The sequence below is a fragment of the Zingiber officinale genome, chromosome 8A, assembly GCF_018446385.1.
Source record: "Zingiber officinale cultivar Zhangliang chromosome 8A, Zo_v1.1, whole genome shotgun sequence".
Taxonomy (NCBI): domain Eukaryota; kingdom Viridiplantae; phylum Streptophyta; class Magnoliopsida; order Zingiberales; family Zingiberaceae; genus Zingiber; species Zingiber officinale.
In genome coordinates, this window is record NC_056000.1 from 135,003,945 (window position 1) to 135,026,668 (window position 22,724).

At 46.8% G+C, this 22,724-nt stretch overlaps 3 protein-coding genes across 4 annotated transcripts; all 3 read right to left on the reverse strand.

The window, feature by feature from the left end:
• Nucleotides 1-15,155: 15,155 nt before the first annotated feature.
• LOC122010353 lies at nucleotides 15,156-16,516 on the reverse strand. Its single transcript, XM_042566853.1, has one exon. It carries the CDS (start codon nucleotides 16,472-16,474, stop codon nucleotides 15,323-15,325), a length of 1,152 nt encoding a protein of 383 aa, XP_042422787.1. The 5' UTR covers nucleotides 16,475-16,516; the 3' UTR covers nucleotides 15,156-15,322.
• A 1,006-nt stretch (nucleotides 16,517-17,522) lies between these two features.
• On the reverse strand, nucleotides 17,523-20,276 carry LOC122010355. 2 transcript variants are annotated; one of them, XM_042566857.1, is made up of 3 exons: nucleotides 19,586-20,276; nucleotides 18,960-19,511; nucleotides 17,523-18,237 (listed from the first exon to the last, which is right to left on the reverse strand). In XM_042566857.1, exons 1-2 carry the CDS (start codon nucleotides 20,126-20,128, stop codon nucleotides 19,458-19,460), a joined length of 597 nt encoding a protein of 198 aa, XP_042422791.1. In that variant the 5' UTR covers nucleotides 20,129-20,276; the 3' UTR covers nucleotides 17,523-18,237; nucleotides 18,960-19,457. The 2 variants fall into 2 exon arrangements, with proteins under 2 accessions (XP_042422791.1, XP_042422790.1); XM_042566856.1 differs by having other exon boundaries at nucleotides 18,960-20,256.
• A 245-nt stretch (nucleotides 20,277-20,521) lies between these two features.
• Nucleotides 20,522-22,374, reverse strand: LOC122010354. The gene is made up of 2 exons (XM_042566855.1): nucleotides 21,206-22,374; nucleotides 20,522-20,891 (listed from the first exon to the last, which is right to left on the reverse strand). Exons 1-2 carry the CDS (start codon nucleotides 22,318-22,320, stop codon nucleotides 20,834-20,836), a joined length of 1,173 nt encoding a protein of 390 aa, XP_042422789.1. The 5' UTR covers nucleotides 22,321-22,374; the 3' UTR covers nucleotides 20,522-20,833.
• Between the last annotated feature and the right edge of the window lie 350 nt (nucleotides 22,375-22,724).

Below are 22,724 nucleotides of genomic sequence, written 5' to 3' on the forward strand. Positions count from 1 at the left end.
TTTTGAATTTGTAAAGAGTCCAATAGTACTTTCCATTGATTTTTTTTAGCCTTTCTGTAGGTGTTATCATGTTATGCTAACTTTCAGCTAAAATGTGATCCTGGTCTTTGGGAAATTAGGTCCATGTTGGGCCTAATTTGAATCAGACCAGACCCATAGTAGTGTTGATTCATATCCGGTCAAATCCACTGATCGACTTAGACAAGTCCGATTGGACCCCTTTCAAGTCCTATGGGTTTCCGCAACTGCAAGGATTCCAATGATGCCCTCCAGTGCTAAGTCCACTAATATACAGGGGTGTTATAACAAGACTAGATCCACTTGTCCATAAAAAAGTGGACTAGGGGATGTACCACTTATAATTACGATCGGATTGTGACCACGATCCAGACGTAATTGGTTATTGATCTGGTGGTAAGAGGAGGGGGCCCGCCTGGCAGAAGGTCAAAGTGGTCAACACTCGGCAGACGTTCGACCCGAGTCGGGGTTACCTTCCTGATCAGTAGAAGGATTAGCCGACCCGACATATCGACAACTTGGCCTGACGCAGAGTTTCCGAAGCTCATAAGGCAAAGAAAGAAGAAATGGAGGTCGAGCGGCCATCCCGCTCGGCCAACAATAGCCACGACATTCGGTCAAGCGGGCATTCGCCTGAAGGTCGTCAGCCGACGGGCCTCCGCTCGGCCCGGGAAAGGCGCTAGCCGAGTGGTTCCTCCGCTCGGCTTGGGAAAAGCGCTGGTCGAGCGGTTCCTTCGCTCGGCCTGGTAAAAGACAGAGGGAGCAAGTGGCGAGATCTTCCTAGGAACTAGTATCGCCGACAAGAGGCAGGGCCAGCGGCCTGGTCGAACAGAGAATCATACGGTGGAAACTTCCACTGTCGCATCAGGGATATGCTCGTACTATTGAGGTATGATGTTAGACATTCTTTCCTGACACACTCATTCCAGGTATGTTTCGAGGGACGTGCACATCTCGGGGAGCATGCACGCGCCTCTAGGGTGCCCTATATAAGGACTCCTAGGCTTCGACGGAGGTATGGTTTTACATTTCTACTGTAGCTACAGTTCTCGCTTCTGCTATACTTCTTTCTTTTTTGCCGCCGGAAGTTTGACTTGAGCGTCTGAGGGTCATCGCCGGGGAACCCCGTCTCGGCTCGACACTGTGTTGCAGGTTTGTGGCGGCGAGGGATCTATATCTCTGGAATCTTCAACTAGTCAACAGAAGCGTCACGTCCCTAGCGTTCATCGACTTAGCACTCGGACAGGATCAAATTGGCGCTGTCTGTGGGAACACATCTGAATCCGAGTCAAGAAGATGGAAGAAGCTGGATGCCAACACACTATGACGCTCTCCCAAGAGGAACTCGATGCGCTTGTGCAGGTACGAGCGACCAAGATGATAGAGCAGCAACAGAAGGCGTTAGCCGAGCGGCTGGCGCAACAAGCAACTTCAACATCTGGAGGTTGAGTGGCACACGATGACTGTCCGGAACAGCTCTCCATATGGGGTCAAACCAAAGGTCCGACCGCCCCCCGCGCCGATCCCATTTCACCGGGTCTTGTTCCAGACGCCCTCTGAGATCGCGCAAGTAAATAGAGACCGGTCTTCCTCAGACGAAGCTCCCGCTCAGGATGCAAGAAAGGGCAAAGCGCCCCGAGCTGACTCATCACCTGAGCGGATCAACCGTCAATTATCCGAAGCAATTCTGCAGGATCCTTTGCTAAAGCATTACGGACCCTTGGCGATCGGCGAGTACAACGGGTCGACTGATCCAGACGACCACCTTGGCAAGTTCGACAACGCGACAACCCTTCATCAGTACATGGATGGAGTTAAATGCCGAGTCTTCCTCACCACCTTATCCGGTTTGGCGCAACGTTGGTTTTGAAGGTTGCCGGATGGGTCGATTCGAAGCTTCAAGGACTTCAGGACGTCCTTCCTCCACCACTTCGCAAGCAGCAAGCGCTATTAGAAGACCAGCGTTAGTCTGTTCTCTATGAAGCAAGGGCCGAGAGAGACTCTTCGGACCTAGATTTAGCGTTTTAACCAGGCGGCCATGGAACTCCACACGGTCTCATCTGAAATAATGTTGCACGCCTTCACCCAAGGGCTCGTTGATGGGGACTTCTTCCGCTCGCTCGTCAGGAAGCCACCCCGCGATTATGATCATATGCTAATGAAGGCCAACGAGTACAACAACATGGAAGAAGCTGAGGCGGCCCGAAGGAAAGAAGCGCCGTCGAAACTTGCTATGCACGCCGAGCGGAGGCCACCAAACAACCATCAACCTCCAAGAGGACCCTGAGCCGATGTGCTACCACATCCGGAAGCAAGACCACACGTCGTCCAATATGTGGCGGTCGAACGGCCAAGGCCCAAGGGAAAGATATGGACTCCCATGTTCTATACCTTCCATCAATCCACCACCCACAACACACGAGACTGCCGCAGAGTCCCCGTAGTCACTTAGTCAACTCCCAGGGATTATCGTTGCCGATCGCCTTCCCCTAAATTGCGATATAGGCGGCAAAGCACCGAACGGCGAGGGGAGATCAGGCGGTCACATGAGCGGCGACATCAGCGTCAAGATGACCGCACTCCAGCTTCGCGCGTACAAGTCGGGAGGTCCAGATAAAGCTGGCCATATCCCTCGGAGAAGAGCCGCTTCGAAGAACAAGGACGACTACCTTTATCGTTGTAGACGCTCCGCCCGCCTACAACGTCATATTGGGGTGACCAACGCTTAATGAGTTCCGAGCAGTTGTCTCAACATTTTGCCAGAAAATCAAATTCCTGGTTGAAGATCGGGTCGGAGAAGTCAAAGGGTATCAGCTGGTTGCGCGACGCTGCTACGTCGAGATGGTAAAGGCGGAGGCTAAGTCCGCCCGAAAGGCCCCTCGGATCGAGGTAAACACTATAACCGTGAAACCCCCTACCTTAGTTTATGAAGAAAAGGAGGAAGTGCAGATACATCCTAGCCAACCAGAGGCAACGACTTTCATAGCATCTGATCGAGAAGCCGATCAGAAAGCCGAGCTGATCAGCTGCCTCCAGCAGAACCATGATGTCTTCACATGGTCAACACACGAACTGCCCGACATCTCCCCTAGCGTCGCGCGGCATGAGCTTCATATCTGATCAGACGCCCGACCAGTAAAGCAAAAAAAGAGAGATTTCAGCGCCGAGCAGAATCAGATTATCCGAGCGGAGGTCGAGAAGCTGTTGGAAGCAAGCCACATATGGGAGGTCCAGTCCCCGAACTAGCTAGCGAACATAGTACTCGTCTCCAAGCTAAACAACAAGTGGAGGGTCTGCATCGACTTTCGGGACCTGAACAAAGCGTGCCCGAAGGACTTCTATCCCCTATCCAAAATCGATCAGATGGTGGACTCGACCACTGGGTGCGAGCTGATATGCATGCTGGATGCATACCAAGGATACCATCAGGTACCGCTCGCTCAGGAAGATCAGGAGAAGGTGAGCTTCATCACGGCGGATGACACCTATTGCGACAACGTAATGCTGTTCGGCTTAAAGAACGCTGGGGACACGTACCAACGACTCATGAACAAAGTCTTCTGACTGCAGATTGGACAGAATATGGAGGTATATGTCGATGACATACTCATTAAATCCCTCCGAGCTACTGACCTCTACGCAGACATCAAAGAAACTTGCCGAACACTCCGAGCGTACGGGATCAAGTTAAACCTGGGCAAGTGTCTGTTCGGCGCGAAGAGTGGGAAATTTTTGGGCTATATAGTTACCGAGCGGGGTATCGAGGCAAACCCTAGAAAAGTTAAAGAACTGCAAGATATGTCACCCCCAAGGAATTTGAAGGAAGTTCAGCGCCTCACTGGTCGGATAACGGCCTTATCCTGATTCATCTCTAAGACGACCGACCGGAGTCTACCTTTCTTCAAGATCTTGCGCCGAGCCACCAAGCTCCAGTGGGACGAGGAGTTTGATCAGGCGTTCGAAGAGCTCAAAGCCTATCTCAATTCACTACCACTACTAGCCAAGCCAATCATCGGAGAGTCTCTTAGGATCTATCTATCTTCGACCGAGCGCGCGGTCGGCTCGGCTCTTGTAAGGTCGAACAACGAGGAGCAGCCGGTGTATTTCTTGAGCTATATTTTAAAAGACGTCGATTCCCGCTATACTTGTCTCGAGAAATTTGCTTTCGCACTAGTACTCGCCGCTAGGAGGCTCCGCCCGTACTTCGTCTCGTACACGATCATTGTAATGACCAACAACTCCTTGGGGAGAGTCCTCCTCAATCCAGAAGCGTCAGGGCGATTAATCAAATGAACAATGGAGCTCAGCGAATTCAACATCCAGTATCAGCCCCGAATGACTATTAAGGCGCAGTCCTTGGCAGACTTCATTACTGAGGTGTAGACTCCCGAACAAGAGGCCGTTTGGAAGATATACATGGACGGATCATCCACTCGGCAAGGAAGTGGAGTTGGGTTCTTGCTAATCTCCCCCCCCCCTAGGAAGAACGAATGCATTTGTCAGTTCGATTGGAGTACCGGGCAACCAACAATGTATCCGAGTACGAGGCCCTTATTGTCGGCATGCAGGCCGCTCGACACATAGGAACTATCAAGGTTTTAATTCACTCAGATCCCAGCTGGTCGCACAACAACTTACTGGGGCATTCAAGATCAACAACCTGAGGCTCAGACTTTATGCCGAGGCCTTTGAGAAATTGAGGGCTGACTTCCGGGAGGTGGTTATACAGAAGATATCCCGGGCGGAAAACCAAGCGGCGGACGAGCTGGCCAAGTTAGCCAGCTCCATATCGCCGATCGTTGTCCAACAGCCGATCGAGCAGGTCTCCCTGGTCGCACACATCGACCGAATGGAAGGGCTCATCTTCCCGAGTGACTGGAGGACCTCGCTGATAGAGTTTCTGCAGTCCGAAGAGATGCCTCCCGACTGGGAAGAGGCCCATCAGCTGAGGAGAAGGGTGAGTCGGTTCACGCTGATCGGAGATCAGCTATACAGAAAGCTTTCTCCCGACCGCTGCTTAAGTGTGTCGGACCGGAGGACAACGACTACATACTGCAAGAAGTGCACCAAGGGTCATGTGGAGGGCATCCGAGCGGCGGCTCACTGGCATGGAAGATTCTGTTGGCAGGATACTTTTGGCCGACTCTCCAGGAAGATGCCGCTCGGATAGTGGCAACCTGTTTATCCTTCCAAAGCTTCCATAACTCTTCTCACCGGCCTACGGAAGAGATGAAGTCGTCCGTGGTGTCTTGCCCGTTCGATCAGTGGGGAATGGACATCGTAGGACCGTTCCCAATGGCGACCGGACAGCGGAAATTCCTTCTTGTGGCAGTCGACTACTTCTCCAAGTGGGTCGAGGGAGAGCCGCTGGCAAGGATAACCGAGCAAATGGTCAGAAAGTTCATTTGACAACACATCATCTGTCGGTTCGGCATCCCGCGTCGGCTCGTCTCGGACAACGGAAGGTAGTTCATTGGCCAGCAACTCAGAGAATGGTGCAGAGGGTACGACATCCATCAGACCTTCACCTCCGTAGCATATCTCCAGAGCAACGGACAAGAGGAAGTCGCCAATCGGGAGATCTTACGGATCCTTCGAGTTCGGCTCGACCATATAGGAGGCAGCTGGGTAGATGAGCTCCCTGGAGTCCTATGGGCAATTCACACAACTCCAAAGGAGGGAACAGGAGTAACCCCGTTTCACTTGGTGTATGGAGGAGAGACAGTCGTCCCGGTCAAGGTGGGGGTAGAGTCTGATCGGGTGCAGCGATACGATGAGGACAATGCTGAACGGAGACAGCTGGAGTTGGACTTGGTCGACGAAGCACGCGTCAGGGCTGCCGTTCGGTTGACTTTCTACCAACAAAATATGCGTCAGAACTATAATCAATGAGTGATACCTAGATCCTTTTTGGTGGCCGATCTCGTATGGAAGAAGGTGAAGCTGGTCGGCGACGTCACCAAGCTAGAGGCACCCTGGGTCGGACCTTTCAAAGTCGTGGAGAAGCTTCGCTCGGGCGCTTATTACCTTGAGGATGAGGACGGGTGGCGACTCAAACACCCTTAGAGCGCGAACCATCTCCAACCGTACTGAGCTAGCTAAAAGGTGCGGTGATGTAATCAATGCCATGTCTCCCATGTTCTTGTCCCTTTCAAAATTGTAGGATTGAATCAAAGGCAAAGGTTGTCAAAATTACTACCGAAATGCAAGCTTAAAGTCGAAGACCGTCGAGCGACGACGTTAAACCCGAGAGTCGAAGCGGGATATTTAGCGGCGACTATAAATATCCCACTCAGAAGACCGTTGAGCGACGACGTTAAACTCCAGAGTCGATGCAGCGACTGTAAATATCCCACTCAGAAGACCGTCGAGTGGCGACGTTAAACCCCTGAGTCGACGCGTCGATTATAAATATCTCACTCACAAGACCGTCGAGCAGCGACGTTAAACCCCAGAATCGACGCGGCGACTATAAATATCCCGCTCGGAAGACCGTCGAGCGACGACATTAAACCCCAGAGTCGAAGCGGCGACTATAAATATTCTGCTCGGAAGACCGTCGAGCAGCGATGTTAAACCCCAGAGTCGACGCGGTGACTATAAATATCCCGCTCGGAAGACCGTCGAGCGGCGACGTTAAACCCTAGAGTCGACGCGGCGACTATAAATATCCCGCTCGAAAGACCGTCGAGCGGCGACGTTAAACCCCAGAGTCGACGCGATGACTATAAATATCTCGCTCGGAAGACCGTCGAGCGGCGACGTTAAACCCCAGAGTCGGTACAGTGACTATAAATGTCCAGCTCAGAAGATCGCCGAGTGGCGACGTTAAACCCCAGAATCGACGCGATGACTATAAATATTCCGCTCGGAAGACCGTCGAGCGGCGACGTTAAACCCCAGAGTCGAAGCGGCGACTATAAATATCCCGCGCAGAAGACCGTCGAGCGGCGACATTAAACCCCAGAGTTGACGAGGCGACTATAAATATCCCACTCGGAAGACCGTCGAGCGGCAACGTTAAACCCCAGAGTCGACGTGGCGACTATATATATCCCGCTCGGAAGACCGTCGAACGACGACGTTAAACCCCAAAATCAACGCGATGACTATAAATATTCCGCTCGGAAGACTGTCGTGCGACGACGTTAAACCCCAGAGTCGACGCGATGACTATAAATATCCCGGTCAGAAAATCGTCGAGCGGCGATGTTAAACCCCGACCTTAGAAAATCATCTAACGTATATGCTAAAATTGAAGTCGAGCGGCGACTATGAACTCCGGAGGTATGACCCTAAGTGAATACTTCAATAATGGCATGGGTGTCACAGCTGAGCGGGACTACGCATCCAAATACTTAACAAGAAAACAGCATATATGAAGAGGGCGCAAAATGGTTTCATTAAAAAGCATTGCCGAGCAGCAGGATTATAGGTAAGACTTGAACAGGACTCTACTGACCCCTCGCTCACTCGATGTATTCAAAGACCTCGTCGAGGATGGATTCGAGGAGTTGGACGCGATTCACGTCTTTATCAGATAGGGCCTTGGAGACATGCCCGCTCGTCTTCAGTTGGCTGAGCGTCGCCTCGATCGCTAGCTCAAACGATCGGACGATCCGATAGGCCGCCTTCCCCATGACCTGGTCCGAGCTGACGTACTGTTGTTTCAGGACCGCGAAGTGACTTGGCTCGGCCTCCTGATAGGTCTTCAAAGCGATGCCCGAAGCCTCTAATTCTTCCATGAGGCATTTTATTTTGCCTTGAAGTTCAGCCTCCTTTGCAGACTGGTTCTCCCGTTCGGAAGATAGAGAGTCCTTGGCCTTCTTCAGATCTTCGGCCAACTGTCGAGCTGCTTTATTCTTTTCTTCCAGGTCGGCGACGGCGCGCTGTTTCCTTGTGGTGGTCAGATTGAGTTTCCGATCGTATGTCTTCAACTGAGCCTCGATCTGACTCAGCCTACTGTCTGCTTGGCCGATTTCTGCTGCTCCTCCGTCAGAAGTTGCTGGGCCCTCTCCAGCTCGGCCTTCAGCCGAGCGGACGACGGTCCCCGGGAGGAAGAGCCTTCCCCAGAAATTTTGAGCTTCTTCAGCTCATCCTCCACCTGTGCCAACCGCTGGCACATGACAATGCTCTCCACCCAGTATTGTAAACAAACATTAGCGTCGATTGGAGATAATTTAAGAAGTGAAAGCCAAGAATGTTGGTGCAATATTCCCCAGGTCAAGGTTGACCGTGTTGACTGAGCTTGAATTGAGTCAAGCTCGAGTCTTGATGTTGTGGTTTCGATGTTTGACAATACATGAAGATTGCAGGTGCAATTGCTCATGTGTAAAGGAGAGTCAAGTAGGTCAAGATTGACTTGATACTTGACTGAAAATCTTGGTGAGTGAAGTCAGGTGAAAGACCTAGTGAGTGAAGCTAGGCAGAAGAGAAATCCTGGTGAGTGAAGCCAGGTGAAAGACCTAGTGAGTGAAGCTAGGCAGAAGGGAAATCCTGGTGAGTGAAGCCAGGTGAAAGATCTAGTGAGTGAAGCTAGGTAGAAGGGAAGTCCTGGTGAGTGAAGCCAGACAAGGAAAATCCAGATGGATCAAGGATGATCGGGCATCTGGTGTTGGGAAGTCCAAGTAGGTCAAACGGATTGACCGGATACTTGGCACAAGGAAAATCCAGATGGACCAAGGATGATCGGACATCTGGTGTTGGGAAGCCTATGTAGGTCAAAGGGATTGACCGGATACTTGGCACGGGAAATCCAGGTGGATCAAGGTTGATCGGACACCTGGTGAAGATAAGTCCAAGTGGGTCAAGGTTGACCGGACACTTGGTGAGCGAGTTCTAGCAGGTCAAGGGTGACCGGATGCTAGGCATAATGTACCAACAGGTCATAGGTGACCGTATGTTGGTTTAAGGGGCTTTAGACTTGATTTTGGGCAAAATCAAGGAGCTGGATCGATCAGCCGATTGATTGGCTCATGCCCAATCAATCGACCGATCGATTGGGTGAGTCCCAGTGACAAGCTTCCTCCCAATCGATCAGTGGATCGATTGGGGAGAAGTTTCGCGCGAACAGAATAGCTCTGGATCGATCGGTCGATCGATCCAGAGCCCCCAATCGATCAGTGGATCGATTGGGAGGTGCGATTTCGCGCGATAAAGGCTGGATCGATCAGCCGATCGATCCAGGCAATTTTCGAGAGCACAGAGGCACTCTGGATCGATCGGGTGATCGATCCAAAGCCTCCCCGATCGATTGGGAGCAATCTAATCGATCAGGATTCGACCGTTGGTATCGTATTTAGCTGCTGGCGAGTTGTTCTCTCGGTAGAACTTCCACGACCTTCTTCTCCAGCGTACACAGATCTTCACAGGGCTTCTCCACAGAGTTCTCACCGCCAGTTCTTGGAGGTTCTTCCAAGTCAAGAGGCGGATCTACAGCAAGAAGAAGAAATCTAGGGTTAGAGTTTTCTTGTGCTAACTTGTAAGCATTTAGCTTGTATTTTGTTCCCTTTCCCTTTCTTATTGTAGTGTGAACTTATAGGGCTTCTCCGCCTTTGGTAGTTACCATAAAGGAGTGTTTTTATTAGTGAAGGGTGCATGAGTGTGTGGATCCTTGGACTAGTCATCTCTTGTGAGGTGGATACCAAGTAAATCCTTGAGTTAACATTGTGTGTGCTGTTTCTTTGTATTTCCGCTGCATATCATTGAAGAAACAAGCAATGACAAGCATGAGGAGCGTGCCGAGCTATTCACCCCCCTCTAGCTACATAATCGGTCCCAACAAAGAAAACTTACCCCAGTGGGCTTCTCCAGATAACTGTCGGCCAGCGTGCCCGGGGATTTCATGGCCGCTCGCGCCCTCGCCTCCTCTCAGACGCTGCCGAGCCAACCCCGAATGTAGACTTGATGTTGGGGAGATTCAACCTAGTCGCCCGGAGCACGAAGATCCTCGGTCGACAGACGAAGGCTGGCGGTAATGAATCGTCTTCTGCCAGGTGTCGATTGGCCAGAGGCAGACGGACCGGAGGATTGGGCTGGACGAACGGGATGAATGGCTGAGTGGTTATCTTCCGCCCGACCGGAGGAAGGGAGGAGAGTGGCTGAATGGCGAGCGGCTCCGGCAGCTCAGCCACGGATGGAGTCCGATTGGAGGAAGTAGCCTCCACTTATGGGGGCCGGGAACGGGACGCCTCCCTTCGCAGAGGCTTGAATGGATGAAGTAGTGGATCGGGATGGCGCCTCTGTTCGGCGCCTCTTGCGGGAGAGCGGAACTTCGTCGCCCGAGGATCCCGATCCCTCAGCAGGAATGACGGGCGGCGCGCCGTGAACCGAGTCGGGTTCGGTTGCCGCTCCCACGCTGTGAGTCTGTTCGGTGGTCTCATCGCCCACAGTTGTATTTTCTCCAGCAGTTGCAGTTGTAGTTTCCCCAGTCGTGCCCTCTTGCGAGCTGGCCGGGGTCAAGCCTAGCCGCTCCATCTCCTTGGCAGCAGCCGCCTCGATCTCGGCCTGCTTGGCCTTCATTATCCAAGCAACTCGGGCGCGCATCATAGTGTCAACTGCAAAAGAAAAACAGAATCAGTTAGACTCAAAGGAAGAAGGTCTAAGAAATTTTATACCTAGATTGCTCGAGAGGTGCACTCGGCTCGGACTTAGCCCGAAGATGTACATTACACCCTCGGGAAGTAATTTGTGAATATCGAACTTCAGCTCGGCCAGCATGTTGGCTGTATAGAGGTAATCTGGCTGAGTCTTGTATCTCTTTAGCTCGGGCGGAGGTGGTAGAGCGGTCTGCCATTGAGTACAGAAGCTTGGCCGATCGGGGAGTCTAATGTAGAAGAAATGCTCCTTCTAGTGCTTGTTGGAGGAGGGCATTCTATCGAAGAAGATCAAGCCAATGCGGGATTGGAATTGGTAGGTGTCTAGCTCGGACCGTTTGGGGTAGTAGAAGTAATGGAAGACCCGAGGGGTCAGCGGGATATTGTGTACTTTGAATAACATGACTACCCCACATAACAAGCGGAAGGAATCGGGAACAAGTTGGGCGAGCGAGATGCGAAAAAAGTTAAAAACTTCAGTTATGAACGGATGAAGGGGAAACCGAAGGTCGGCCACGAACTGGTCCCGAAAGAAGCAAATGGTGTCGGTCGGCGGGTCGTGTGGCTGATCGGATGGGCCGGCCAGGACAAGCTCGTGGTCGGACGAGAGGTCAAAGGCGTTTATGAGATGTGTCGCGTCGCTTGCATCAAACCTGGTCTCCATGGTGGTATACCAAGCACCAGGGGCGGGGTCGACCGGCTGGGAAGAACTGGCCATGGGTGGAAAATGAAGAAACAGAGGGGTTCGTTCAGAGGATCATTGGAAAAACGACGAAAGTTCACTGGGCAAGATAGAGGGACGCCGGAAAACGCTAGAGGACAGGAAAGGCAGACGAAGGACCAGGAGTTAGAGCTTATAGGGAAAGGAAAAGCCGCTGGAAGAAGCCGGAAGTCGCCGGAGCACTAGGAGCAGGCAACGTTACCGGAGCAAACGTTCGAAAGGCAGAAGGAGAGTGCAGAGGAAGAAGCGACGACGTTGAGGCTTTATAAAGATGGACGTGGCCGATCAGGGCCTTCCGATCTAGGGCGCAGGAATCGGGGCGCACATCCGGCCGTTGAATTCAAATCGCCAAACATCACATCAACAGCTATCACCTCGGACGTGCGGCGACTGCGCCGCCCCATAGGTTAGCATTTAATGGGTGCGTGCTCGACCTTAATGGAACAGATTTGCACGCATCACGAGGGGATTTGGGCGGCATCAATATCAGCTGACCAGCCCGCGCCCCTCCGACAGAGGTAAGGAAAATTATCCAAAATAGCCAAGTGCAGAGGCACAAATCACTGATCGGAGAAGAAAGATCAGTCCTATGGAGACCGAGCAGGGGTCCCACTCATTCAATAGGCTGACCCGCCAACCACTCTCCAGACTATTTCTCCAGTCAGTCGGACTTTCAGCCTCCTTCGACTAGACTTGAAGGGAAGGCATGTGATCCGGTGGTAAGAGGAGGGGGCCTGCCTGGCAGAAGGTCAAAGTGGTCAACACTCGACAGACGTTCGACCCGGGCGGGGGTTACCTTCCTGATCAGCAGAATGATTAGCCGACCCGACATCTCGACAGCTTGGCCTGACGCCGAGTTTCCGACGCTCATAAGGCAAAGCAAAAAAGAAATGGAGGTCGAGCGACCATCCCGCTCGGCCAACAGTAGCCATGGCATTCGGCCGAGCGGGCATTCGCTTGAAGGCCGTCACCTGACGGGCCTCCGCTCAGCCCGGGAAAGACGCTAGCCGAGTGGTTCCTCCGCTCGGCCCGGGAAAAGCGTTGGTCAAGCGGTTCCTCCGCTCGGCCTGGTAAAAGACAGAGGGAGCAAGTAGTGAGATCTTCCTAGGAACCAGTATTGCCGACAAGAGGCAGGGCTAGCGGCCTGGTCGAACAGAGAATCGTACGGTGGAAACTTCCACTGTCGCATCAGGGATATGCTCGTACTATTGAGGTATGATGTTAAACATGCTTTCCTGACACACCCATTCCGTGTATGCTTCGAGGGGCGTGCACGTCTCGGGGAGCGTGCACGCGCATCTAGGGAGCCCTATATAAGGACTCCTAGGCTTCGACGGAGGTATGATTTTACATCTTTACTGTAGCTACAGTCTCGCTTCTGCTATACTTCTTTCTTTCTTGTTGTCGGAAATTTGACTTGAGCGTCGGAGGGTCATCGTCGGGGAACCCCTCCTCGGCTCGGCACTGTGTTTGTAGGTCCGCGGCGGCGAGGGATCTACGTCTCTGGAATCTTCGACTAGTCAGCAGAAGCGCCACATCCCCAGCGTTCATCGACTTAGCACTCGGACAGGATCAGTTATGATCCCTCCCTGAGTTCACGTCTCCCAAATTATAATTGAGGTCGGGATAGGTGGCCGAAGGCCGTCGGCCACCCGCCCCGATCTAAACTATAATCTGGGGGGAGGAATTACAACCAATTATGATCCGACCTCGAGTTATAACACTCTTTCTCTTGAACGCGTTCAAGATCTTAAGCATGTTCAAAGTAGCGTGGAGTGGGTAGTCAGGTGAGTGTTTTTTTTTCAATTTTTTTTATTTTATTTATTAAAAAAATTATAAATTTTAAAATTAACAATCGAATAAAATGATTAATTTTTAACGACTAATTTTTAATGATTATTTTAATAAAAAATTTAAGTTTTTATCTATAAATAATAATTATTTAAATTGGGTAAATAAAATTAAATTTTATTTTATTTAAAATAAAAATAAAATGACTGAGTTGATAATAAGATGTATAAATAAGGAGTATTAATGTTCAAATGAATATGAGATAATAAATATGTTAATATAATAGGTATAAATATGTGATAATAAATATGTTAATATAATATGTAAGTGGTACATGAACTTAGCATGGATGCTCTGAGTGTTTAAATTTATTTTAGTAGATGATTTTTAAAAGACAGTGATCTCCAATTTGAAATTTAAAACTATTACAGAGGACAAAGGGAGAGGGAGGTGAAGTCAACAACAGTTCACTAAAACAAATCCTTTTCACCTAAATCGGGTTGCAAAGTGGAAGGATTAAATGTACATGGATGATTGCCCCCAAATAATGGTGTAGTGATAAGGAGTCGTTTAAATTTCTTAGTTATCTAAAAATTAAATTATTTTTTAAGTATTTAAAAATTGAATTTTAATTTTGACCAATTAATTGATATTTTTATTTTTTTTATGAATGATTGATCTAAAAATACTGAGTTGATAGATCGCTCATTGTATGAGCTTTTTAATATGCCTTAGTGTCAATGAAAAACTTTTATGACTAAATCGATCGCCTATAAAAATAGTCCGTATAATCTGAATACATAATGACAACTAATATATAGATACAAGCCATTAGTTATGTGATGTACTAAAGACAGAATTATCAGGAATAACTCATATGGCTTTGACTGGTCTCACGGTGGGTCAACTTTGATCTAAAGCAGGGGAAGAAAAGATCATGTGAATTGTACTTGAATTCAAAGGAAATGATCCACTTAACTCGTGTTGTGGTTCGATCTACTTAGCTCGTTAATAAATAAATAGTTCAGCTTACTGAGCATAGCTTTGATAATGTGGATTGTATCTTCATCAAATAGATTGACTCGCCTATTCTTGGTCATCGTCAATAACTTCTTTGCTAGTGACCAAGTACCCCTCTTTTCATACTGTCGTCATCGACTTAATGCAAGTATTTACAGTTTCAAATCGGTTTATTTTCTTTAAATAAAGACAAATTACAGAAGCAATGAATTAGTGTGTCTACAAATATATTATTACTTCTATTATTAATGTAATGGAACATTTTGCTACTAATTTTACAGCTTAAAAAAAAGTATTTACTAGATATTGCATCTCACTGAAATTAAATACTCACAATCTCATCAGAGACCTAGGAACTAACTTAGATAGACCCACACCAATACTGAAACTAATCCACAATATCATCTCAATATCAAAATTAGTATAATTAAAAGAATGAGGAATTTTTTTGCACAACGAAATAAGATAGCACACCAAAAGTTTACCATCCCTAGATCAGCACAACAACAACAATAACAAGATATGTGTCCCAACCATTCAGTGTTAACTAGATGAATACTTTTCCAACAATGAACAGTTTGCAAGACTATAAAGATAGTAATAATCAGATCCTTTTAAGTAACTATGAATTATTACAAATAGAGTTTCCTTTGATCCAGTACCTTCATTTTTGGTTGATTCAACTAATCTTGTTTATAATCACAGAACAATTCAAATTATTTAACTATCAAAATCTCAGCTAAATATACTTCAAATACATGAATAGGATGACTGTTTCCTCACAATAAGAATATCATTTTCCATACAGCTTAATGAAGGCGCTTGCAAGGCACATTTATGCTTCTTCAACTTTCAAAAACATTAACCAATTGTGGCCCAGCATACATCCAATTCTGCTGGTAGAAAGGGGGAAAACATAGCCTTTGATCATTCTAAAACACAAATCTCTTCTACTTGGAAGAAGTTCAAAAGACAAGTTCCTAAAACAAATCCTTTTAAGCTAAATCAGGTTGCAAAATGAAACTCAGACAATTAACATCCTCATGTCTACAGCAGCAGTTTCATGATATAGAATATGAAAATAGCAAGTGAACTATATGAAAACTAGGACAAGATTGGATCAATATCATTGATTAACCAGTCATAAAAGCCACACCCAAATAAATCATGGCATTCATTAGCAGTCTGGATTGTTCCCTTTGAACTCAGGTACAATTGATAAGACTTCAAGCAGTTTGGGTAATTTATCTTTGTAAGGGAGCACATACTTCTTCAAAAAAATTGGACCAGGCAATGAGAAAAATATATGTATCTTGTCTTGTGAAGTCCATAACCCTTCAGATTTCAATATCTCCATCACATGAAATCGAGGAATTAACCTCTTTTCCAAACTCAATAATAAAGCCCCTGGATGCTTAGCAATGTCTGAAGGTGTGCTTCCAACAATCTTGATGAAAAATTCCATCTTTCTCTGTAATGCCTCAGTGGAAAGCCATAAAAATGTTGGACATTTCTGGATTGCAGCAATGAATTCCGAGTTTGACCAACCCAAGCTGTTCATGAGCTTGACAAGGGCCTCAAATTTTTCCCTGCTGACCCTGTGCAGCGCGCTGAGGACCCAGAGGTACATCCTAGATTCTCGGGGAACTCCAAGCCCGTCAGTTCTATCTACCAGAGCCCGGAGAGCATCTGGGTTCTGGGCGACGAAGCTGGGTTGCCTTTTAATGACTAGAGAAGCCCGGTCTTCAGGAATACCACATTCATCCCGTAAGAAGTTAATGTTGGGGCGCACTACATTCTCAATGTTGCTGCTAAAAAACCATCCACTCCTCCGGAGATGCTTGAGAAGCATCTCCTTCGATCCCAATAAACTTTCCCAAACCTTAAATCGGGGGAGAAACCCGTTCTCGCTGTTGGAGCCAATAACTATAGGGTGCCGCCGAACGATAGCGATGATGTCGGACTCAGATAATCCCATTTCGCGCAAAAGTTTAAACTTTGGGGCGAGGTTCGTCTCCACATGCCAGCCGAGCAATCCTGGTTTCCAAGCTATTACCCTTCTCAGATTAGTATCATCAAGGCCCTGAGATCTGAAGAATCCAAGAACGGCATCGGCCTTCTCGGTGGACTGACTACGAGGGAGCGACTTAGAGACCTTGGAAGCAACGTCGGCGGAGAACCCGCATGTATTCATGAGGTACTCGACCATGAAGTGGGGATCCGGAGAAGCGGTGGCGCCTGAGGAGGCGGAAGTGTCGTTGGAGAAGAGGACGCGACGGTGTAGCGTAGACGGAGGAAGAAAACGGTGGCGGACGGGAAAGCGAAGCATCGCGTGGCTACCCTGTCCGACCCAGAGAAGAGGAAACCGTAAAACCCTACTTGAGCCACTTCTTCCGGGTCAACTTCACATTTGCTCCCCTAAATGTTTCAATTTTCTTAAATCTACCCACGAACTGGGAAATCAGAATCAATGAGGATTCCAAGGGAAAAAAACACGGGTAACACCCTGCTTGAAGGAAAAACATAAGAATTCTCATTAAAAAAATGATAATCCCAATTAGTTTCAATGATCCCATGAAAATTTTCCATCGGTCATCAGGAAAAATCGCGAAGCGCGCACGGTAGTCAATCCAGACGCCCAGCATCCTTTGATTGCGCTCCCCATTTGAAGAAAATTCCTACAAATACGCCGTAACTGGAGATCGAACCGCGGATGCCTGGGTGACAACCTGAATATCCTACCACGATACCATACCCCGGAGACAAAAATCTATATGGTTAAAAGTATTCAAACCTAGCACCTCAGTCAAAAGATACAAACATCATAACTAGAACACCCCAGAGTACCTTAATTTGATGGGTGGAAGATGGAGACGGAAGCCTTTTCTCTTCTAAAATATATGGTTTCTCACACGTGTTTATAATTTTTAGCGGACGAATTTTAAAATGCAGCGATCTTCCACTTGAAATATATTTTTAATCCTAGTGAATTATTACGCAGTTTCTTTTCTTTTGATTCAACTGATCTTGTTTATAATCACTGTACAACTCGAATGATTTAACTATCAGAATCTCAGCCAAATATAATTCAAATACATGAATAGGAACTCTTTCGTCACAATGAAAGCGCTTGCAATCTGAATTTATGCTCCTTCAACTTTCAAAAACATTAACCAATTGTGGCCCGGCATACATCAAACTCTGCTTGTAGAAAGGGGGAAAACATAGCCTTTGGTCGTTCTAACAGACAAATCTCTTCTAAACGGAAGGAGTTCAACTGACAAGGTCCCCAAAACAGATCCTTTTCAGCTAAATCAGATTGCAAAATGGAACTGAGACAACTAGCATCCTAATGTCTACAGCAAGAGCTACATTCATGATATAAAATAAGAAAATAGCAAGTAAATTATATGAAAAACTAGGACAAGATTGTATCAATATTGTTGCTTATGCAGTCATAAAAATCATACCCAGACATTCATTTGCGGTATGAATTATTCCCTTTGAACTCAGGTAAAATTCACAAGATTTCAATCAGTTGGGGTAAGGACAAGAGATAACCAGTCTTCAGGAATTCCACATTCACAGCGTAAGAAGTTCATGTTAGAGCGTACCACATTCTCAATGTTGCTGCTCAAAAACCATCCACACGTGCGGAGATTCTTGCGGAGGATCTCCTTCGATCCAAATAGACTTTCCCAAACCTTTAGTCGAGGAAGAAGTGTGCTGGAAGTTGAGGCCGACAATTGTGGGGTGCAGCAGAATGACATCAATGACTTCGGACTCAGATAACCCCATTTCTCGCAAAAATTGAAACTTTGGAGTGAGGTTCTTCTCCACATCCCAGCCGAGCAATCCTGGGCTCCAAGATATTACCTCTCTGAGATTAGCGCCATCAAGGCCCTGAGATCTTAAGAAACCATGAACAACATCGGGGTTCTCAGAGGACACATTATTGACGCATGTACTCATGAGATACTTGACCATGGACTGGGGATCGGGAGAAGCGGTGGCACTTGCGGAGGAGGCGGAAGTGCCGGTGCAAAAGTAGACGCCACCGAGATGGAGAAACAAACAATAGTGAACTAAACTCTGCAAGCAAAAAAAAAAACACAAAAAAATAGGGTAGATCAGGAATTGTTGAGAGCGAGTGCCACTAGATTTCCATATATCATACAATTTGAGAATTTGAAGTTGATACAGCAATTATTGTCTTTGATGCCAGACAAATCAATAGGACACAGTGAGAAGAGTGACAATTACCAGTGCCATGAACATTAATTTACTATACTATTCATTTGAAGAATTAATTTATGATGATCTATTTACAATATATATAATGTTGCTATATTCAACTGATTAATTTCACATTATCTAGAAAAAGGCCAGACAGGTAATTCAGGCAAAAAAGTTTAATACAGTGCTGGTTAATGTCAGGTTGTTGTTGCTCTCAATATGACCGTAACCTTCAAGGGCCCCCTGTCATTGTGTGCCTTATTGCTACATGGCCTCTACCATACAACCTCTCGTCCTTAATCTCCTCACCAACTCTTCAAGTGGCCACCTGCTTGCTCCATAAGCGCCTCATGGACCTCCATGTTGATGATGAAGTTCCCTTTTCTGGTTAATCCAGTGTAGTTGTTGAGAGAATGTTGAAGGACAGTTGAGACTTGGGAGGAGCTAAGTGCGTCCTTTGAGGTTTTGATTCAATTTAGTTCGATTTGATTCAGTATAATTCGATTTAAATAAAAATAATAATAATTTAGAACAAGAATGGTTCAATATCATTGCTTATCCAGAAAAGAAACTCATACCCAAATAAACACTTCAGCTGTTGGATATTCCTCTCAAACTCAGCTACAACTCACAAGACTTCATGCAGTTTGGGTAATTTATCTTCGTAAGGGAGCACATACTTCTGCAAAAAAATTGGATCAGACAATTTGAAAAATCTATGTAGCTTGTTTGTTGACTTCCATAACCCTTGAGATTTCAATATCTCCATCACACGAAATCGAGGAATCAACCTCTTTTCCAAACTTAATCCCAAAGGCACCGGGTGGTGAGCAATGTCTAAAGGTGCAATCCCAACATCCTTGACCAAAAATTCCATCTTTCCCTGCAATGACTCTATGGAAATGTTTAAAAATTTTGGAAATGTCTTGATTGCAGTAATGAAATCCGAGTTCGACCAACCAAAACAGTTCATGAGCTTGACTTGGGCTTCAAATTTTTCCCTGCTGACCCCGTGCAGCACAGAAAGGATCCAGAGGAACATCTTAGATTCTCGGAGAATTCCAATCCCGTCAGCTCTATCTACTAGAGCCCGGAGGGCAGCTGGGTTCTGCACGATGAAGCTCGGGTGCCTTCTAACGACAAGAGAAACCCGCTCTTCAGGAATGCCACATTCATCCCGTAAGAAGTTCAAGTTAGGGCGTACCACATTCTCAATGCTGTTGCTCATAAACCTTTTACACCTACGGAGATTGTAGAGGAGGATCTCCCTCGATCCAAAAAGACTTTCCCAAACCTTCAATTTGGGGAGAAGTGTGTTCTGGACGTTGAGAGAAAGAATGATGGGGTGCAGTATAACGACATTGACGGCGTCGGACTGAGAGAACCCCAAGTCGCGCAAAAAATTGAACTTCGGAGCGAGTTTCGTCTCCACATCCCAGCCGAGCAATCCTGGTTTCCAAGCTATTATCCTTCTCAGATTAGCACCATCAAGGCCCTGAGATCTGAAGAATCCAAGAACGGCGTCGGCGTTCTCAGTGGACTGAATACTACGAGGGAGCAACTTGGAGGCCTTGGAAGAATCGTCGGCGGAGAACCCGCATGTATTCATGAGGTACTCGACCATGAAGTGGGGATCCGGAGAAGCGGTGGTGCCTGAGGAGGAGGCGGAAGTTCCGGTGGAGAAGAGAACACGACGGATTTGCGTCGACAGAGGCAGCGCATGGCGGCGGATTAGGGAGCGAAGCATCACATCGGCGGGCCGTCCGACCAAGTAGGTTTGTCTCTAAAGCCCTAATTGAGACACTGGTTCGGTTCGGTAAATTTCACCCTGTACAGGCAGTGCCCCAACCTGTGAGAGGGTGAGGAGGCACTGCCTGTATAGGCAGGATCGAATTACCCGTTCGGTTCCAGGTCAACTTCACATTTCCCCTGTTTCAATTTTCTTAAACCGGCCCACGAACTGGAGAGCAAAACCCAGAAGGATTCCCAAAGGAAAAAAAAATTTGAAATCCAACTAGCCCAGGTGACTGATCTAGTAAAATTTTTCTATCTGTTGTAAAGTAAATCCCAAAGAGCATCTCCCAAGTGTTTATATTATTTTTTTGACAGTCGATTTTTAAAATGCAATGATCTTCTTCTTGAAATATGTTTTTAATCCTAGTGAATTTTTGAAATTTTAAAACACTTATAGAGGACAAAGATAATAACAATAATAACATGATATAAGTCCCAACTATTCAGAATACTCTTACAACAATGAACAGTTTGCAATATTGTATAGATAGTAATACTCAGATCCTTTATAACTATGAATTATTACAAATAGAGTTTCTTTTCTTTTGATTCAACTAATCTTGTTAATAATCACTGTACAACTCAATAGGATGACTCTTTCCTCACAATTAAGAATATCATTTTCAATACAGCTTAATGAAGGCGCTTGCAATGTGATTTATGCACCTTCAACTTTCAAAAACATTAACCAATTGTGGCCCAGCATACATCCAACTCTGCACATCAAAAAGGAACAAAATCACCTTTGGTCATCCTAAAAGACAAATCTCTTCTAATTGGAAGGAGTTCAACTGACAAATTCCCAAAAACAAATCCTTTTCAGTTAAATCAGGTTGCAAAATGTAACTCAGACAACTAACATCCTGATGTTTACAGTGACAGTTACATTCATGAAGTAGAATATGAAAATAGCAAGTAAACTATATGAAACCTAGGACAAGATTGGATCAATAGTTTATTATGCAATCATAAAAATCAAACATTCATTCACAGTCTGGATTGTTTCCCTTTGAACTCAGTTACTACTCACAAGACTTCAAGCAGTTTGGGTAATTTATCTTCGTAAGGGCGGACATACTTCTGCAAAAAAATTGGATCAGACAATAAGAAAAATCTATGTAGCTTGTATGTTGACTTCCACAACCCTTCAGATTTCAAAATCTCCATCACACGAAATCGAGGAATTAACCTCTTTTCCAATCTTAATAATAAAATCCTTGACTGCTTAGCAATGTCTAAAGGTGCCATTCCAACATCCTTGACTAAAAATTTCATCTTTCTCTGCAATAACTCTGTGGAAAGCCATAAAAAAGTTGGATTTTTCTTGATTGCAGTTAAGAAATCCGAGTTCAACCAACCAAAACTGTTCATGAGCTTGGCATGGGCCTCAAATTTTTCGTTGCTGACCCTGTGAAGCACGGAAAGGATCAAGCAGAGCATCCCGGATCCCTGGGGAAATCCAATCCCTTCAGCTCTATTTACCAAAGCTCTGAGGGAGTCTGGCTTCTGCACGATGAAGCATGGGTGCCTTCTAAGGAGAAGACGCACCCGCTCTTCAGGAATACCACATTCATCAAATAAGAAGCTCATGTTAGGGCGTACCACGCTCTCAATGTTGCTGCTCAAAAACCATCCACACCTCCGGAGATTCCTGCTGAGGATCTCCCTCGATCCCAATAGACTTTCCCAAACCTTCAATCTGGGAAGAAACGTGTTCTGGAAGTTGAGGCGAATAATGATGGGGTGCAGCAGAACGGCGTTGATGACGTCGGAGCCAGATAACCCCATGTCGCGCAAAAATTTAAACCTTGGAGCGAGGTTCGTCTCCACATTGCAGCCGAGTAAACTTGGTCTCGAAGCTATTATTTTTCTGAGCTTAGCGCCATCAAAGCCCTGAGATCTGAAGAAACCAACAACGACGTCGGGATTCTCAGTGGACTGAATACGGAACGGGAGCGACTTGGAGACCTTGGACGCATCGTCAATGGAGAACCCGCATGTATTCACGAGATACTCGACCATGAAGTGGGGATCGGGAGAAGCGTCGACGCCTGCGGAGGAGTCGGAAGTGCCGGTGCAGAAGAAGACGCGACAGAGCCGGGACGGCGAAGGCAGTGCATGGCGGCGGACGAGGGAGTGAAGCATCGCGTCGGCCGACCAAGGCACTTCGTCACAAATGTAACCCAGACCGAAACGTAAAACCCTAATTGAAACAATTCATCCGGGTTAACTTCACATTTGACCCCCTGTATGATTCAAATTAATTCAGTTTAAATAGTCATTTAGAATGGAAAAGCAAGAAGATTATTTGTGAAAAAAAATTATCCTTTGAGAAATAACAAAATATAGTGCGGTCTTTTGAAAATTTCATAATATTAAATAAGCCTTTTGATAAATTGTCAAACACCAGTACATCAAGTCAATCAAAACTCAAAAGTGTTTTGGTTCATCTAATTAGCTGAGTAATTTTTATAATTTTGTTATATATACACACACGGTCTCCGAACTTCACTTTCGCAACTGTCTTCACGATTGAGACAACTCAGGCA

Excerpts from the sequence above, each read along its gene's own strand:
- LOC122010353 (XM_042566853.1), bottom strand. The coding sequence starts at position 16,474 with ATGCTTCGCTTTCCCGTCCGCCACCGTTTTCTTCCTCCGTCTACGCTA.
- LOC122010354 (XM_042566855.1), bottom strand. The coding sequence starts at position 22,320 with ATGCTTCACTCCCTCGTCCGCCGCCATGCACTGCCTTCGCCGTCCCGG. Across the intron at positions 20,892-21,205 it reads CCCAAACTGCTTGAAGTCTT|AGTTGGATGTATGCTGGGCC; the intron begins GTGAGTAGTAAC and ends TTTGATGTGCAG.
- LOC122010355 (XM_042566856.1), bottom strand. The coding sequence starts at position 20,128 with ATGCTTCGCTCCCTAATCCGCCGCCATGCGCTGCCTCTGTCGACGCAA.